The sequence below is a fragment of the Phragmites australis genome, chromosome 13, assembly GCF_958298935.1.
Source record: "Phragmites australis chromosome 13, lpPhrAust1.1, whole genome shotgun sequence".
Taxonomy (NCBI): Eukaryota; Viridiplantae; Streptophyta; class Magnoliopsida; order Poales; family Poaceae; genus Phragmites; species Phragmites australis.
Window position 1 is genome coordinate 22,304,199 of NC_084933.1, and position 19,679 is coordinate 22,323,877.

The 19,679-nt window shown below is 44.7% G+C and overlaps 2 protein-coding genes across 2 annotated transcripts; both read left to right on the plus strand.

Moving 5' to 3' along the window:
- Positions 1–3,861: 3,861 nt before the first annotated feature.
- On the plus strand, positions 3,862–6,603 carry LOC133889120 (uncharacterized). Its single transcript, XM_062329581.1, has 2 exons — positions 3,862–4,061; positions 4,139–6,603. Exon 2 carries the CDS (start codon positions 4,267–4,269, stop codon positions 5,875–5,877), a length of 1,611 nt encoding a protein of 536 aa, XP_062185565.1. The 5' UTR covers positions 3,862–4,061; positions 4,139–4,266; the 3' UTR covers positions 5,878–6,603.
- A 465-nt stretch (positions 6,604–7,068) lies between these two features.
- LOC133889121 (uncharacterized) lies at positions 7,069–9,916 on the plus strand. The gene is made up of 2 exons (XM_062329582.1): positions 7,069–7,454; positions 9,359–9,916. The coding sequence occupies exons 1-2, from the start codon at positions 7,246–7,248 to the stop codon at positions 9,684–9,686; spliced, it is 537 nt and encodes a 178-aa protein (XP_062185566.1). The 5' UTR covers positions 7,069–7,245; the 3' UTR covers positions 9,687–9,916.
- The last annotated feature ends 9,763 nt before the right edge of the window (positions 9,917–19,679 follow it).

The following is a 19,679-nucleotide window of genomic DNA, read 5'->3' on the forward strand; positions in this document are numbered from 1 at the left end:
AGGACGAGATGAGGCGCGGGCGCCGCCCTGCAGGAGAGGAACTGGACGCTCGAGTGAGCGACGTACACAGCAACGGACGCGAGCGCAATCTAGGTGCTCCCTTGCCGTGCCGAGCCGAGCCATCTGCCCGCGTCATCGGCAACACCCCGTTTCGTGACCACCCGTCGTCACGTGCGCTCCGGCCCCGCCACGTAGGCGCGGTGCTGAGTTGTTGGAGTTTGGTTCTTGCTCGCACCGAACACGTACGTCTTGTGCGCCTTCAGATAAAAGAACGAGGTGAGCTGCTGCATTCTGGTTTTTGGCCATCCATCCATCTCTTTTTTTTTTGGAAAAACCCGGATCGTTGCCAGCTTATATTAATAAGAAGAGGAGGAGTAAAATACAGCAAAGACCCCGCTCATAGAGACTAAAGAGGGGGCGGGGGCGGGGGCTAACGCAATTACTCGCGGGTGGAAGGAGCAACTAATTCAGCGAAGTGCTTCGCACCTGCCAAGATCCAGGTGCGCGCTTCATCCTGAATTTCTGATACAATGTGAGGCCATCGATTTGGACCTCCCGTAATAACTGATAAGCTACGAATCTTCCCTGAGACCCGTGGAGACTAGAAGCCAATACGGGATCGTCTGCGCGACTACACCAGTCAATTCAGTTCGCATCAAACAAAGGAAGAAAAAATATCCAACCGGCGTTCAAGGTGGTGTTGCATCTTACCTATCCAACAATAAATAAGCAGACCAAGTAGTAGCTTGTAGGAGTTGTGCCGTGCCAGTGAGCCACAAGGCAGGGCGACCTACCTGCAGCTGCATAGTTGGACTCAGTTCAATCCGCCAAAAGTTTTGCTGCTTCGAGTTAACCTACTCACTCCAATCAGAAACTTGGAAGATTTAAACCACTTGTTGCATATCATTATTTTTGCTGGTTAAGGTTCAGAAGAACCATCACCATCCAGCCCCGGTTAGGCACGAGCTAGCGCAAAAGGCAACTTGGCTTTGACAGCCTCACATCGCTTACAAGGTCCAACTCCACCAAACCATTTGTTTCGAAACATGCCACGCATGTCGGTATGCCAATCGATTACCGTACGGCAATGGTACTATGAACCTGCATACGTTAACCCTCCCGATAACGATGTGTGCTAGCTGCATCGTTGGTGCTGAGTAGCTTCATGGCTGGCGGATAGATGAGTGTAAAGGGAAAAAAAATTATATGAGACCCTCTGCAGAAAGGTCTTTGTGAGATCTTAATCTACACCGTTCATTCTGGATCCAACGGTCTGATTGAATATATGTGAGAGAAGTACAGGATACGTGTCACGCAGAGATGAGGGTCTTTCTGTGAGACCGGGTCTCACAGAATTTTCTTCCGTGTAAAGGTGGGACTTGGGTCGGATTGGGCTGGTACGATATGGTCCCTTCGTGCCTTGTGTCGAGCAGCTCAGCCCGTCGGGCCATATCGTGTCAGCACGGCAAGCTAGGCTCAAGCACAGCACATGGCATGTCATGCCGTGCAAAGCTTGCACGACTTTTATATTTGTGAACTCGTATATAGTCACTATTGCACGATTACATAGTCAATGGTTTGATATAACTATCACGATAAGTAAACAAGATTGTTATCCTCAATGAACAAGGATATGTATAAACATAATTGGTAACAACTAACAAACAAGTTTCAATCTGTTAGTGGATATATATATATATATATATATACCTTAATTGACCAGTGCCACGATGAGAGGCTTGGATAAAATGTTACGAGCCAGGTGATGTGCCAACTGTCGGGCACTTATATTAGCTTGACACATAGTCAATGACAGTACGTTCTAATCACCAACCAACAACTCTACGAGAATCGGATCCATTCGTATCGGATTGACCCAGGCATGACCCATTATTTGGGTTGAGCCATGCCGCCCATCATGCCAAGATTCTGAGTATAGCACGGCCCGCGTGTCCATGCCGTGCTAACCCGCTAACTTTTCTCGTACCGTAGGCTGTCCTAATTTGGTCCGGCTCAAGTCCCACCTCTAGATGAGTGGATCTATATTCCCAGCCGCCATTGCCAGTCGAGCTAAGCGCATGGAGAGGATAGCGCAGGGTGCATGCACTTTTGACTCAGCAAGATTTGTCAGCGTACTGCAACCAAGGATTAAAATTTTAGTGAAATTTCGGGAATTTTGAATGTTCTTTTATTGACACATGTGACTAAGAGCAAAGAATGAAGAATGACCAAAATTTCGGTGAAGTTTCACAAATTTTGATCTTTGCGCTGATGAATTTTTTAAAGTGAAATTAAAATCCAGCACCTCTACCAGCATGCAGCTCCTTTAGGGAGAGAAGTGGTGTAGGAGGAGAGAGAAGAAGAAAGAGAGAAAAAAGAGTAAGCAGATGGATGAAGAAGATTAACACCCCTTAGCCTTCGTTAGCTCCGTTCGTGCTTATCGGATTCGCAGTTCTTATGAAATATTGTGCTTCTGATAGTACCGCTAGATAAGTGCGACGGTAGGTCAGGAGTACAATCTACAATGGACTCACCGGCCGGCTCATTCGATCCATGGTCTTCGCTATGGATCAACGCAGCGGCGTGTTACGTTCTTCCAACCCATCTTGTTAGGTAGGCGCTCATGGATGAGATTAGCCTGTCTACTAGGTGAGGTTGTAAGGTGAGGCTGTACGAAGAGGAGACGAAAACATATTTCCTGTTTCTTCATGGGGGAAAAGTTGTGGTGGATATCAGTTCTAATCCTCCTGAAAGCATGGAGTACGTTCTGATCGGTATAAGTAAACATCCAAGCTCGTCTGCTAGCAGAGTTCGAGTTGGATAGTGGATACAATCATACAGGCATGGCGGAAAAAAAATGGTGTGACAAGGGTTGATTTGATAGTTTTTATAAGAGAAAATTACTTATTTGCTATTAAAAAATAAGATGATTCCTTATTTATCATTTTATAAAATAAACATCTTTATTTGTCACTGCTTCTAATTTTTATTTATTTCTCACAATCGCTATCTATTTGACCCATATAAAGACAAGTTTACTCTTGCAAAGGATGATGACAGCCTTAGGCACATATGTTAAACGTATTGTTCCTCCACCACACACGTTAAACTACTTGACGTGCACATGATATAAAAATATAAAAATTGCAATCAAGTATATTCATAGGTGGCAACTTATATACAGAAACTGTATTTAATGTATCATATTTTCTAGTGAGAAATATTGTAAATATTAAAGTAAATCATATTACAAAAATAGCAATAACTAATACATTTACTGTAGTCCGACCATCTTATTATTTTCATATATATATTTTTACAATAGAAAACACAACAAATATGCACACTAGAATTATCTACACAATTTTTCTACAATTTTGATATTCATCACAAAAAAATAATTCTTGGTTTGCTATGCCTAATCATATTCACAATGTAACCATACAGCTTCCTAATGGTCTGCAAGCAACATAATTTCAAAAATTCATATCTCATGATCTATTCATCCAAATTCAGTGTTCAAAAACCCTATAAAAATATAAAGAAATTTTCTACAACTCTCTAGTATATCATATTCTAATATTTAAAATCTAAAGAGCTATAAACTTCGATTAGCTGCCCACCTCCTTTAAGGAAAAATGTATGTTTTTTATAAGGTAAATGGACGGTAATGACGAGAAAAAATTGAAAATAAAAGCAGCGGTAAATAAAAAATTTGTTTCATGGGATAACAAATAGAGAAGCATCTTATATAAAGAGGGGGGCGGCAAAAGGGAGACTTACCTTATATAGAAAATAAGAAATTTTATCTTTCGTAATCGTTATACTCTGAATGCACGTGGACGATCGCGTGGCCTATTGGATAAGGCGCTCGTCGCCGGAGCGGGACATTGTGCGGGTTCGAGTCCCAACCTCGATCGCTTTTGCTCCTCCACCTGCCTCATTTGTTGTTGTTGTTGTTTTTTTTGGCGTAGCGATCGTCGATCAGAAACCGAACCGCAGGAGAAGCAGTGTCCATCCTCTAATCCAAGTCTTCTCCTGCAAGGCGGCAACAGAAATAAGTTCCGGATACTCCTATTTGTAAGCTCCCAAGTTTGTTTGTTTCCCGATCTGTTTCTCTGATTCCCTCTTGTTGTAGAGTTGTACGCTAACTCAACGGAAAATAAGGGCCGGCGTCATATACCGATGCAAGCCCACTTCGCCGTATCTTCGCCGCCATAGTACTCTCGATCGCACGCGCGAAAGCCACTCAATCGCGCACGCGCAATGACCGACGTCCCGGCGACCCGCCGCGCGCACGGCGCCACGACCGTCCCTCCCACCCTCGTCGCCGCGTCGGCCATCTCCATCGGCGTATCCGCGTGCGTGTCCACGTTGCTGGCGTATTACGCCACGTTCGCCGTCTCCATCGTCTGTCTCGCGCGCGCGATATCGCCGGAGCGCGTCGACGGCGCCCTCGCCCCCCTGGACGCCCACGTGCGGCGGACGGCGCAACTCGCACTTGCCGCCATCGCCTCGTCCTACGCCGACGTGGAGGTGGACGTGCGGCGCCTGAGGGACGCGGCGCGAGGCCACGCCGTGCTCGCGCCCATCTACGCTCGAGCCGAAGAACGCGCGCGCCTGGCGCGCGCGACCGTCGCGGGCTGGGTGGATGGCTTGAAGAGGATGGCGGGACCGAAGTGGAGCGAACAACAGGATGTGGCGCTCGCGGTGTTGTTCTTGTTCCGTCTGATCGCCGCCGTGATCAATTTGGGCGCGACCGTGCTGATCAATGCGGCTTACGAGGAAGCTAAGATTCGAGCCCCGTCGGTGCTGGGATACCTGAGGGACGTGATCAAGGCGATCAGGTCGCCGCCGTTCACGGAAGATGAGGAGGCGGCGGAATCCTGCGGCTTCGAGTTGAAGGACATTGTGTCTCTCGTCGCGATCGCGGTCTGCCTCCTGTACAGCACGGACTTGCTCTTCCACACCAACTTCACCAGTGGGATGCTGTTTTATTCTGCGTGCTTCGTGCCAATGTGCGGCTTCGCGCTACTGGTTGCTGAGGGGGTTTACCTGAGAGATAACTCCGGCGAAACTGACACCACCAGTGACAGGCTCAACACGGCCAACACAAGTCGGCGAGTGGGCAACGGCGGTGAGGCAAGACGAGACGCAGAGCTCGAAGAGCGGGAGTCTTGGGGGTACCTGTGGCTTCTGATCGTCATCACGTACTGCATCGATGCCATCTTACTCCGCGCCACGCTGGGCCCGCGGTTTGTGGCGCTGGCATTGTTGGGCCGCTGCAACGTCGAGATCATCAAAGTTGGCAGGCGAATTCAGCTGACGCCTGACGACGGCGAGGGAGCCGAGGGCTCCACGGGCGGCGTGAACGGAGGCGTCGACAGGTGGAGCTCTGCCGTGATGGCGGTGTTGGCTGCGTCCAGCGTGAAGGTCTTGGGCATCTTCCTCGTGCTCGACTTTCACCTGGCCGCGCTCAGCTTTGCGTCGTTGTGCATCATGGCGGCCTTCCTGTTGGTCGAAGAGGCCAGCTTGTCGGACGTGGATGCCTCGGGGGACGAGGACAGCGGGGAGGAGGGTGCTGGTCTCGCCGAGGATGTCGCAGGAGGCGCTGAAGAGGCTGACGAGGTCAGGGCAGAGCATCCGAACACGAGCACGGTGGCAGTCTTTGAGTTTGCAGAGGACGGCTCTGCCACGGAGGAGCAATGCAATAGTTCAGAGGACCACGTCGAGGAGCAGTCACAGCAAGAAGAACAAGACAGCAGCAGCATGGACGGCTGGGACTTCGTAGAGGTTGATCCGGAGATGCCGATCAAAGATCACGGTGGCGCCAACCGGAAGTTGTCCACGATTTTCCCATGGAAGTACGCGGCGTGATACCCTGTTTTGTGCCAGATTTATCGTGCTATTTCTTAACGTGCTGTGGTATTTTCCAGATTTCGTTAGAGTTCTTTGCATCAAACTTTGTTTAGCTATGATTGGAAAACCTTTTTTTTTCCATATGTGGCAGTAGATATGTTTAATCGTTACCAGCCTAAGGCGTATGATTTTTTTTCCGAGTGACTAGCACCTTGTTTTTTATCCTTCCCCCAACAACTCACTCGCCCGGCGGCCCCACGTGTCGCAGCCCTGCCGCTCGTCGGCTTCCGGTCTCTGATGCCTGCGAGCACCCCGACGATCTCAAGCCTTGTCCGCGCCCCACCACTTTTATTCGTAACCCTTGTGAGCTCCTCCACCACACTCTGCCAGTGCCCTGTCCTCCTTGATCGTCTCCGGCATAAGCTACTTAACTGATTTACTCACACTCCTTACTAGTTTCTCGGAAACTTACATTTTGCTCTTTTTTGTTGTGTGCAGTCCATAAATTCCAACTTTAGCCTTTTGATCTTCTTCTCGAACTGCTGGGGAAATGCCAGAGAAGTTGTTTTTCTAAAGAAAAGGTCCACACTCGCACAGCTCCGGGAAACGTCTGGATTCGAATCCAAATCCCTCCCGAAAACTGCCTCAAGAACTAGTTTGTTCGGCAGCCAGAGAAGTTGTCATATCAAAAGATGCAAGAAGAACGAAAATTCTAATCTATAGCCAGAGTTTAAAAAGAAAATTATATGAGATTCTTAAAAAAGATCTCCGTAAAACTCTGATACACGTTGTTTGTTCTGTATCTAATAATCTAATTAAACATATATAAGATAAATAGAGGACACGTGCCATAAAAAATAAAAATCTTTCTATAGAAACCGAACTTATATAATTTCCTTCGCCAGAGTACGGCTCATTTGTGCTGCCTTTTTCCTGACACCGTGGTTTGTCTATGAGGTTGAAACAATCACCAGCCACTAGTTTCTCGTAACAGTAAGTCCTGATTTTTTATATCGATGGCAGTCCTTTCGAGACGAGTGCCACGTCGATCAAAAACTGCTTTATTCAGAAACGCACTTTCATGTACTTGTATTTACTTTCTCCATTGTGCGGTGGTTGGTTTCCTGCACCTGCGGGCTGAAGCTGAACAGGATATAGGAGTATGTACAGAAGAGAAGGGTGGAAAGGAAAAACTCACACCACTGGCATGACAAGTAAAGACGGGCCAGTTTTGTTGGAGCCAACGGTGCACGCTCCTTCCAAGGAGCTGATCAGAGAACAGTATCCTCGTTTCAAACTGGGCTCCATAAAGTTTGTCGCCTGTAGGATAGCAGCAGCAGAGAGAGAGAGAGAGAGGGAGAGAGAGAGAAAGAGAGGGGGAGAGAGATGGCTTCTCTGGCGCCGCTTTGTTATCTTGCTTGCTTCTTCTTTCTCTGCGCATCCTTCGGGGCAGCAAATGGGATGTACAGTAGGGTTGGTGCGGCGGCGGAAGAGGAGGGCAGGAGGTCACGGCTGCACACCGACGGTAGCCGCGGCGCCGCGCACGCGTGGCCTGGGTACCTCTACACCCGAGCAGTTGGGAGATGCACACCCCGGTAAGCAACTAAGCGATACTCCATCCCCATTCCTAATCTTGAATCGATGTCGTGTCTTTCTCATGTGGATGCTGAGAAAAATTAGATGTTCAGTTGGTTTTAGCAACTATGGATGGTCGGTGCTCACTGTGTTAGTGTTAAAGTTAGGCATTGAATCTTGGGAAGATCCGTGTGTAAATCTCCGAATACTGCTTAAGAACATGCTTTGTGATTTCTATTTCTTACTGTTAATGCACACAATATAAACTGGTAGGCTTTATAGCTTACCCAACTGAGACATGAGGATATAGGAAATAAGCAATGCAAGAAAAATGGTAGCTTTTTTGGGCTGATAGATGCCACAAGATGAATCCCAAAGATTGAATCTTTATCTGGGCTTACAGTCTGTACAAAGTGACCGCTTCTGGGGATGGCTACATCTAAAATAGATTGTCGTTTCAGCCTAAAAATTCCAGCCAAAACCGGACAAGATTGCAAGGCACTCCTTTGCGAGCCCACTACCTAAATGACCTCTCATGAACTCCCTTGTCGTACACTTCATACACTTCACGAAATCATCCTGACAAATTGTACAGCGCCTGCCCATTCATATCCTGGGGGTACATTTTGACTTTTGAGTAGCCTTCTCCGGTCAGGTAGACAACATTAGAAGTTCAGAACACGTGGTCTAGAGAACAGGGGAAAACATATCGACAAGCGAATATTGCTGCCGTAACGTATTTCCTGTCGTAAATCATGTTACTTCGTATAGCAGTTTCTGCAAAAGTGTCACCTTTTGCTTCTTCTGAGTTGGCTATTTTAATATTGTGAGTGCACAACCATCATAAAAACTCCTGGATTAGTCTCGTGGCCTCAGGACAAGTCACATTGGTTTCATTAGTTACACAAATCTATAGACATTTCGTTCATCTCACGCTTTGGTTGTTGAAGTTGTGTTGCTGTGGGGTGTTCTGTCATGAAGAGAAGTGTTGTGGCCTTGTGGGGCGTTCTCTGCAATAGATGCGCAGCACTGCTATCATAGCCTTTGCGTGATTCAATTCTGTGGATCAGAATTAAGTACCCTCCTTTTACAGTGAAATAAGTGCCACGGCTATAGACTACATGCGGTGCAGGCGTGCAGCTTGGTAAAAAAACTCACTTCTTGAGAACTATGAAGAAATTAATTGTAGTTATGGGTAATGCGAACCGGTAACTGCTTAACCAGATTTTATGGGAGCGTGCTCTTGTTTATATCATGGTGATTAGCTGCTGATGCTGTTATAGTATGGAACCAAACTTTATTTTGAAACTTTTTCTCAATAACATCTACCTGCTGATTAGCTGCCAACCCTGTTGTTAGGGGGATTTGTTGATGATGCTCTTGCTTCACTGACAATACAACAATACATAGCCCTGTGATTTGTCATGTCAAAAGATGATTACTTTATGCAACGTGCCCCTATTTTATAAAGGGAAAAGATCAGGATGGGCACAAAAAAACTGTAATACATTAATACTCTCTCTGGTCATAAATACTTATCAATTTTGACTTTTCACCATCTTCGACATGCCAAACTAAATATTTCCCTCTGATCATGATTTTTTATTAGGATATAGTTATAATATCTAATCAAAATATAATATTATGAAAGTATTTTTGAAGACAAATCTACACGTGTGATTTTTATATTTTCAAACTAAATATTTTGAAAGTATTGACGGCTAAAGTTTTAAAAGTTTGACCGGATCTTGGTTAAAGTGATAAGTACTTATGACCGGAGGGAGTAATATTTTGTTTACATAGCAATTTAAGTATGGAATGGCTTGATCGAGGTTCCTAGCCAACCATTCATATGTGAGTTCCAGTAAACAACAATATTGCAATTTGTACGTCCTCCAGTTCACTTATGGCAAATACTCCGCAGATTCTGGAGCAGTGGAGTCGAGCCATGGCCCAACATCGTCCCTCAGGAAGCGGCAGTGTGGAAGGTGTTCGGTTCCAGGTCCGTTGAGAGGTACGGGCCACGCCTTACCCTGCTTGAGGCCACCATGAGGACCGATGACATTGGCGGCAGCGCATTTATCAAGCTCGTGAAGCAAGGAAGCGCCGCCCTCCTCAACGCCTACACGAGGAGAGGTTTCCCTTTCGATTCCTGGGAGGTGAAGGCGCTGCTGCTGGAGGCGCTCGTGTCTGAGGAGGCTGCCGCCATCCAGGCGGAGCGGTTCGAGCAGGCAAACGAATCCTGCATTTGAGAGATGATGGAGGAGCCGCTGTTCCTGCTTGGAAGCTGTATCAGCAGGCTGTATGTCGGTCACCACTTTCTGTGACTTGGGCTCATAAGCAATGCTCTGTTTTGGTTGGCATGTTGTCTAGGTGTCTTCAGAGTTTCTGAAATTGTTATGTGCACTGATGTTTTGTGCAATATGTGTAGCTGCTACCTGTATGCGCCGTACGTTAATCGAAGTTTTATATTGTCACGGCAGTGTACTATCGTATTTCTGTGCAATCTGAAACTTCTTCAGCGTGCGAAATTCCTGTTCCGAGCGAGGCGGCTCATAGAATCCACTAACTTTATAAAAAAAAGAAAAGATGAGGGAGAAAAAATTTTAGAAAAAAGGAAAGGAAGGGCTGTCAGAATGGTTCGCGTAGATGGTTGCTCGCGCACCGTGATTAGCAGTGTACTTCAGCGTGTCATGTCATGGAACTGACGGAACCATGCCAACATCGAAATGGCTACCAGGGCTAGGCGTCCAATAGCAGTAAACGACGTGGGCCTTTGCACGACAAGCCTGATCGTTGGGAAAGCACAGGTGGACTTGGTGATGACGGCCAATGCTGGACAGTGGGGCGATGGGGCGGGCGTGCAGCGTGCCAAGATGGCTCGGCTCGGCAACGGGCTACCGAACTAGTGGATGCGTCACGCGGCGTGCGTGGGTGGCTGGGCCTGGTCGTATCGCAGATTCGAGTCGGGGCTGCTCGGGTGGTAGAAAGCCGGTCCGCGTGGGGATTCCGGCGCATGGTTGCAAAGAGATGTCAAGAGGTAGATGGGCTTGGGAGGCGTTGGAGGTCTGGGCTCTCGACGTAGTCGCCAGGGAACATCAGAGAGCACTAGGGGTGGCAATTTTCCTCGTGTCGCGAGAACCCGCGGGGATCTGTCCCAAGTGGGACGGGGTGGGATCAGATTTTGCCCTATGGGGGTAATGAGGCGGGACTCGAGTTCAAGTCGGGACGGTGGGGGCGGAGTTCTCCTCGTAGGGCTCCATGGGCCCTGAGTCCGCTGCTCACTGCATCCGCGTGCCGTTTGTCGCACTCGTGGCTCTTCGCGCCCGCGCATCACTTGCCGTATCGCCCGCTACACCCGCTCGTCGTAGCGCTTGCTCGCCGCACCAGCCACGCCTGCTCATCGCTACTCGCTGCGCCAGCCATGCCCGCTTATCGCTACTCGCTGCGCCAGCCACGCCCGCTCACCACGGCTACCCTGACACGCCCGTTGTGCCCACCCCGCCGGAGTTCGGGGATGCGACAGGGACATAAACGGGACAAGTATTTGCTTTGATACGACATTCGGGGACAAGGACGGAGCTCCATGTTCGAGGACACGGGGCACCCCATCTCATATGTTTTACAGTTTTACACTTTTTTGAAGACTTTATTGCGTGTTTTCTCGACATCTAGTTGTTGTTCCTGTTCTCGTCTGGTGCACACTACGAACGTTGGGGCAATGGGACGGCGCAGAGTATGATGATTTTCTCCAGTAAAAATAATTGTAACGGCTGTACACTTCTTCTCTTATATTCCCATTCCAGGAATGCAAGTTCGATGCAGCAGCTATCATCGGATAGCTCCAGCAAATCCACACGTCCAAGAAAAGCCAAGCTTCGTTACGGTTCGCTAGTTCAGAGAACCACGCTACAAGCCGAGCCGTGCGGCCGTGCCGACACGCAGTGATCGTGCGTGACGAACATGTCCGTCGATCTATCTTCCTACGCGCTGCTAGCTGCCGCCCTGTTACAGCTGCGCCGTCTTCTTCTGCACATCGATCACCACCATGTGCGCGTAGCCATCATCGACGCGTTTCGCCCTCAGTAGGCTAGTACGTTTCTACACGGCAATTCGCAAGCACACGAAGAGACACCTCAGAAAACGAACGAATGCCTGTTCCTTCTCATTTGACGTGACATTTTTGGAAGGACCGATCATTTGACGTGACGTTAGCTTTCTGACGGTTCTTGCCCTTCTTTTCTCTTTTTTTTTTTCTTTTTGTTACTCGTCGGTGATGAGTTATTATACTAAGGGCATCTACATCTATGGATGCAGCCGTGCTTTTCTCATGGACGCGCTGGCACAGTGTTAGGTTCCAGGCAAAAGATGTCTTAACTTGCAAAAAACCTGATATGAAACAGTTCGTCGTTATTCCGTCGCTTTCCTTTTCTGTTTAGTTGTTAGCTTGTGAAGTCGATGATGAGGACATCAATAAGAAACGGTACAGATGATGCATGTACACTGACCAGTTTATTGTGCAAGTACGAAGAACATTTATAACACAAGGAGATTGCAGTTGCTTTGATTCTTCAGGCATCATGACCAAACATTGCGAAAAAGAAGTTTCAACGTCCGAAACTTGAGGCTCTCTCTGGTGCAGGTGTGAGCGAATCAGCCATTTTTCGCAATGCGGATGGAACATACTCCGATAATAACATTTGAAAATTGTAATGCCACACAAGTCTTCTACACTGTGGAATTCTGACCTCGCCGACAATGTCTCAACGACGGGCTGCGTGGGGCTGTCTATTGGAGTATCAAAAGTGTGGTATGTTTCTGCCAACCTGTGATTTCTGTCTTGAGGAACATATAGTATGTGATTTCAGTCTAAATTGTTTTGTTTTCAGGAAGAAATGAGGAGCACCTGTACGCTAAATTCTCGGAGCTCCGCGTCTGCACTTGATGTTGGTTTTTACAAACCATGTCAAGAAAAACAGCAGAGGCGCCAATAATTCAGATATTCTGCAGCACCGCGATCTTCAGATCAATGTCATCGGACAGTCCAATTTTGATTGTCATTTGAAAAATAATTTCTGGAGGCAAGAGTGGTGGTATTTCGTCAGAGACTTTGAAATTTCCAAATCTGTTTACACCATACCTTGTAATGAAAGCTCAGCAGCTAAGACCTGAAACTCCTTTAGTCAATATGGAGATCACCATCCGATGTGACAGCCTACGCTATATCCCATGACTAAGAGGACCTATCGGCATGCAATTTTACAAGTTAACAACAGGTTCAAATTAGCCGGTGTACTCAGCAAGCTGCTTTGCAGCTCCATTGCCATTCCTTCGTGTTGTCTAGTTCTGGCGTGTTTGTTTGACCAACAAAGAGGATGAAGCAAAGACGAGTTGTTCTTACACCTATTACGGCTGTATTTCGAGACAAGTATTCGCTGAAACTCTTGCAAAATACTTTCCTGTTCTAATTCAGAAATAGATAATGGAACATGGTTGCTATTGGATCCTGTTCCTTCAGAAATAGATAGTGGAACGTGGCCTCACTTGGATCATGTTCCTGTGACTACCTGTGCGTGAGCTCATGTCCAACTGTCAATCATGTTCCTAACTGTTTTTAAAGTTTTTTTTTCTGACAACTTCTATAGTTTGCAGTTTTGCACTTGCTTCGAATAAACTAGTAGAAACAAACCAAACAACTGAGCACAGAATTATTGCGTGGTTCCCCAATTAACATCAACTACAGGATTACTCGTACAATCATATTTTGAAAATTTATTCAGGTGTCATTGTAAAAAAAGTATGCTTTTCAGCAAGGTTAGTGTCCTTCATTATGACTTCAGCAAGGTTCATCTTAAGTAACACTAAAACACTTCAATTGGTCACAAGTCGAGAAACCGACAAATTAACCAGCACAAATGAGAAATAACAAATCAAAAGGACTGAACGATCAGTGGTGAATGGTGATCTTGTTCTGAAAAAGCAGTGGCTGCTTGCATTGGGATCACATGTTTCAGTTAGTAGGCTTGGTGGGGTACCATCATTTCATCATTTCGGCCTTCATGGGCAATTGTGCATACTCATGTAGTGCTGTAACCACATTATACTCTCAGGAGATGATACATACCTTTCTCCTGCACTAAAGGCTTGAAGGTGACTTCAACTATCGCCTTGAAAATTTTCACTTACTTTTCTCAAGTTTCCTTGCATCTTCTTCGTTCGAGTGTTTATATGATTAGGCCATTGTTGTCATCCCTTACAACATGTTCCTTTTCTAATTTCTGGTGCCTCTAATAAGTAACAATGATCTGTCTAATGTCTATACCCACTTTACGAAATTACAGATATTCCTCCATGATTTTGTTGGAGTTGTTCCAATCAAGGTAGAAACTCGTACGCCTCTACTTTTGACTTCTGCTTCGAGATATCTTCTATTATATTATTATTTGAGAGGAAAAAGGAGCCGCCACATTCGATCTTAAGGCTACAAAATTACCACGTTAATAAAAAAAAAATCTAAATCACTCATTGTTATGAACATCTAACATCTAGATTAAACCGAAGAGCTCATATCAAATACAATTAATAAATAGCTAAATTCGGCAACCAAAGAGCCCATATCAAATACGATTAATAAATATCTAAATTCGGAATTAAAAATTATAAAAAATTTAGAGGTTCGATTTTTATATGGTTTGTGAAGCAAAAAATATAAATAAAGAGTCCAAATAAAATAAAATAAATAATAATTAAAATTAGGGTTAGAATAGAAAAATAAGGATCCATATCAAATATAGTCTTATAAAAAATAAATTATTATCAAATACCTAAATAAAGAGTCTATGTAAAATACAATTAATCAATGGCTAAAATTCATAATAAAAAATGATGAAAAAATTCAAAATTCTTACTAACATAATAGATTAAGAAGCACTTAGCTCAAGGTTATCACATCAATCAAGCAGCAAGCGAAGCACAACACAGACAAGGTAAATCTATTCTAATTTTAGTTGGCCTACATGTAACTGACGCACGATTTTGATAGTTAATCAAAACATATATGAATTGAACCACACCTGTATACCATTCAAGTATAAATTTAGAGCATAAATAATTTTCTTTTTCACAACATAATTTTTATTTCTTCTTTTAATTTTATGTGTTTTGTAACTAAATGACATTAACCTCGTATAAAACTAGACTAATTTTTAAACAAATGTTATTTGATAAAATATTATAGCGAGGCCAAGGTTTACGTTACCGACCGGAGCTCGGTTACCGAGCTCCGGCGGTAACCAAAAATGCGCGATAACCGCGGTTACTGGTCAAAAATTCAAAAAAAAAAATCGGAGAAAATTCATTTGGCAAATTTTGAATTTTGGAAAAAAAATCGCGATTTTAGCTGTTGGTAACCGCTCGGTATTGGTCGGTTACCGAGCGGTTTGAGTCGGTTACCGAGCGATTTTCTCGTATTTTTTAATTGGTCGGTTACCGAGCGGTTTGGGTCGGTAACCGCTCGGTTTTCTCGATTTATCGAGCGGTTTTATCGAATTTCAGCGCAGTTCAACAAAAAACCTAAAAAATGGCTCAACCTTGTAAAATCAATAACTAATTCATCTGAGCTTCAAATCAAATGAAACAAATTTTTTTGGCTTCCTTGTAACATGATCTACATGATAAAAGTATTTATACTCATAAAAAAGTTCAAAATTTTATGTGAGAAATTTTATTTGTTAAACCAAGTTAAATGCATAGTTTACTCTTTGCTAATCCAAAAATCATGAAACTAATTTTGTTAGTCTTCTTACATGATCCCATGTCTTTTAAAAATACATGAACTCATGAATTAGTTATTGTAACATGCATGATTGTGTAAATGTGTTGCGACTAGATTAATTCATAACTGACCCATCACACCTCAAAAATTAGTGAAACTACTTTCATTAGCTTATTTATACTATGATTTACGTAGAAAAAATAATAGTAGACATGAAAAAGTTAATTACAGTGATGTTTCTTAACATATTCACTTTATGCTTGTGAACTTTGTAAAAATCATAGAGAATTTAATAAAACTCTAAAATAAAGTGAAATCAATTTTAAAGATTCTCTTAAAATACGTTTTATACAAGAAAAATATGTGTTTGCATGTTACACTTTTCCTTAACGTGAGTTAATAACTGAGCCGCACGCTTCAATTTTTTTTCATTTTTTTCAAACTTTCTCCCTATAGAATATGTTGCAAACGACATTATTTTTGAAAACAAATTTCACAGAAGGTATTATAATTGTGTCTAGTTTTTTTAAGATTTTTTTGAATTTTTTTTGAATTTTTTTATTTTTTCGAATTTTTTGAATTCAAATTTCGGTTACCGTTCGGTTTTTGAAACCGGACCGGACCGAGAAGGTCGGTAATCGCGGTTACCGATGGTTTTTTAACCCTAAGCGAGGCTAGCTACGCTATTAATATGGGCCACCTTGCTAGGTGAAGTTAAATCATTGTGACTTCTTTTCCTGAATTATTGGTCTTTTGTACACACGTCTGCGCTTGATAATGAGTAAGCTAGTGTACGAGCACTTGTTCACATGGCTGAAGAAAGGCTAGACAGTTTTGTTTGCCCTTTTGACCTGGTACTGCAATTAAGAAGAATATAATTTGTAACTAACACATGAAAGGACAGACCGTACTAGTAGAAACAAACCAAACAACTGAGCACAGAATTATTGCGTGATTCCCCGATTAACATCAACTACAGGATTATTAGTACGATCATATTTGGAAATTTATTCAGGTGTCATTGTAAAGAAAGTATGCTTTTCAGCAAGGTTAGTGTCCTTCATTATGACTTCAGCAAGGTTCATCTTAAGTAACACTAACAAGTCGAGAAACCGACAAATTAACCAGCACACATCGGGAATTAACAAATCAAAAGGACTGAACGATAAGTGGTGATCTTGTTCTGAAAAAGCAATGGCTGCTTGCATTGGATCACATGTTTCAGTTAGTAGGCTAGGTGGGGTACCATTATTTCGGCCTTCCTGGACAATTGTGCATACACATGTAGTAATGTAACCACATTATACTCTCAGGAGATGATACAGACCATCATTTAGGGCTTGAAGGTGACTTCAACTATCGCCGTGAAAATTTTCACTTTTTTTCTCAAGCTTCCTTGCATCTTCTTCGTTCGAGTGCTTATATGAATATGATTAAGCCATTGTTGTCATCCCTTACAACATGTTCCTTTTTTAATATCTGGTGCCTCTAATAAGTAACAATGATATGTCTCTTTTCTATGTTCACTTTACGAAATTACAGATATTCCTCCAAGATTTTGTTGGTGGAGTTGGCCCCATCAAGGTAGAAACTCGTACACCTCTACTTTTGACTTGTTCTTCGAGATATCGTAGTTAAATCATCGTAACTTTTTTCTGAATGCAGTTTTCTGAATTATTGGTCTATTATACACACGTCTGCGATTGATAATGCGTAAGCAAGTGTACGAGCACTTGTTCACATGGCTGAAGAAAGGCTAGACAGTTTTTTTCTTGCCTTTTTGATCTGGTACTGCAATTAAGAAGAATATAATTGAACTAACACATGAAAGGACAAACCGTTTGAAGCATATCATTGAGCTACTAGCAGCCTCCACTAGTGTTAGAAAATGGAATTTAACCTGAACCTACGGCAATAGCTAGTTTCAGCTATGGTGGAATATTGTAAAGGTAACCTGATCTATCCATATTCCGTAGCCAATTTTGAATCTCAATTGTTGCTTAGACCAATAATTTGAGATGGTAATCAAGGCTAGCTTCTTTTAGCATGGACCATTGGTGATGCCTGCACTGCCCTTCAGATTCTATTCTGAATACAGTATGCAGGAGTACAGAAGCAATAAAACATGCATCTATGTAATTTTTTGACAAGAACGTATGTTTTTTTTAAATGCTTAATATACAATGATATGAGGGGAATAAACAGCATTATGGACCATTGGAGCAAAGAAAAAAAAACGACAGTTATTATGCTAGTTGATGTAGGTTGTACTACGTGATTGGATAGTGGCTAATCGTTTTGTTTATGATGTGTTAGTGAAAGAAAAAATCTTTCACGAATAAATGTGATGAGAGCCTCTTCTAGAGATGAGACTAAAGCTTGGAGAAAAAGTGGAAAGAAAGGAGAACTCATATGATTTGTACTAAAAGATTGATCCTCCCAGGTCTAATGGTCACGAGTCTGTATTTATAGTGTCATATTAGGTGTAAGTATACACGTATGTCCTTTATAGAGATAGTGACATAAATTATCACTATATCACAGAGACTTAGACCAGTTGAATCACACAGCTTGAGTCTAGGTAGAATACTTTTATCTCTACCTAAAGATATTATCTACCATGGCAAATACAGTAGTATGAACTGGCCTAAAGAGTGGGGCTTGACCGGTCGTAAACTGCAGTGCCACACTGTCTTGGATGTCAGAGTGGTCTCCACTTGTATTGAGATGTCAGGGCGGCCACCACTTGTACCAGCATTAACTACCGGTCACTTCGTGTCAGACCAATTGCAGTTGGTATTCTCCTTTTGCAAATATTCCCTCCGAAGGCTAGCTACTTCTCCTGTCTCGAGAGGCGGTGGCCGGAGGGGTCCACGATCTTCGGGAACTTTTTAGCTTCTTCAGGGAGTCCAGAGCCTGAGAGCTCCAGATGAGCTCTTCATGGCGTCTCCTTAGTGATGTATGTGGGTTAGGATATTTCCCTAATAGTACCCCCTCATCTGCTAGCCCCGAGGTGCAAAGGGGTGAGTGGATGCCGAAGGAACTAGCTCTAACTTAGCCTCATAGTTAGAATATCCTAACATAACTTCTTGCCTTTGAAGAGCCTTTCCATGATAACCGCAAGAGGCGATGATGAAGCTTGATGGGGACGGTGTAACTCGGAAGAAATCGCATGGCCTGGAGCCCATGGTCAAGAGTTGAAGGTGTCAACATGGTTCATATGAGGTTTTGATAGGGATGAAGTAGTCCGGAGCCCGACAGTGGTGGCCCGAGGTGTGATCGTCGTCTGACCCTTAGGGTGACATGCTTGGCAGAGTCAATGAAGGGGAGAGTCTATGACCCCCTCGGTGGCTTGCCATGGCGAGGCTCGATGACGATGTTGGAGCCAAGGGCCGTCGAGGTTCTGACGAAGGCCATACACTCTAGGGCCTACACGGAGACCAGAGGCGTAGCCAATGTTGGAGTCAATGGCTGTTGTGGTTCTGACGAAGGCAACACGTTCTGGAGCCTAGGTAGAGGCCGAAAGCGTAGACGATGTTGGAGGCGACGGCCATCATGGGTTTAATGGAGGCAACACACTCTGGAGCCCATGCGGAGGCTGGAGGCGTAGCTAATGTTGGAGCTGAGGTCTGCCACGATTTTGATGGAGGCAACACGCTCTGGAGCCTATGCGGAGGATGAAGGCGTAGCCGATGTTGGAGCTGAGGTCCTCCACGGTTCTAATGGAGGCAACGCACTCCGGAGCCTATGTGGAGGCAGGAGGCGTAACCGATGTTGGAGCTGAGGGACACTGTTGTTCTAATGGAGGCAACGCGCTACGAAGCCTATACGGAGGCCAGAGGCGTAATCGATGTTGGAGCCGAGGGTTGTCATAGTTCTAATGGAGGCAACGCGCTCCAAAGCCTATGCGGAGGCCGGAGGCGTAATCGATGTTGGAGCCGAGGGTTGTCGCAGTTCTAATGGAGGCAACGCACTCCAAAGCCTATGTGGAGGCCAGAGGCGTAGTTGATGTTGGAGCCGAGTGTCGTTGTGGTTCTGATAGGCAACAAACTCCAGAGTCTATGCGGAGGCCGGAGGCACAACCGATGTTGGAGCCGAGGGCCGCCGAGATTCTGATGGAGGCGACGAGCAAGCCCCTTGTCTCCTCTGGCGGCCAGTCCTTTTGCCTCTCAAACCGTCATGATGGAGATCATGTGCAGAGGAAAGATATTCTCCTCGTTTTTTGCACAAGTAATTAATGACGCACAATGACAGCAGCGCGTCTGATGGGTAATGGGCCGAATCCCCTAGGGTCCAAGCAATAAATGCGATGGGACGTGTATGCAAAAGATAGGGTGCCACAACAAGGAATCACCACGTGTGAGCGGATTTAACCGGGGTGTGGCAACGACCCCCTAGAGTTGCCACATGTGTGTGGATTACAACACCCATGACGGTTCTGCTTTCTTCCTTAGGCATGCACAAACAATTG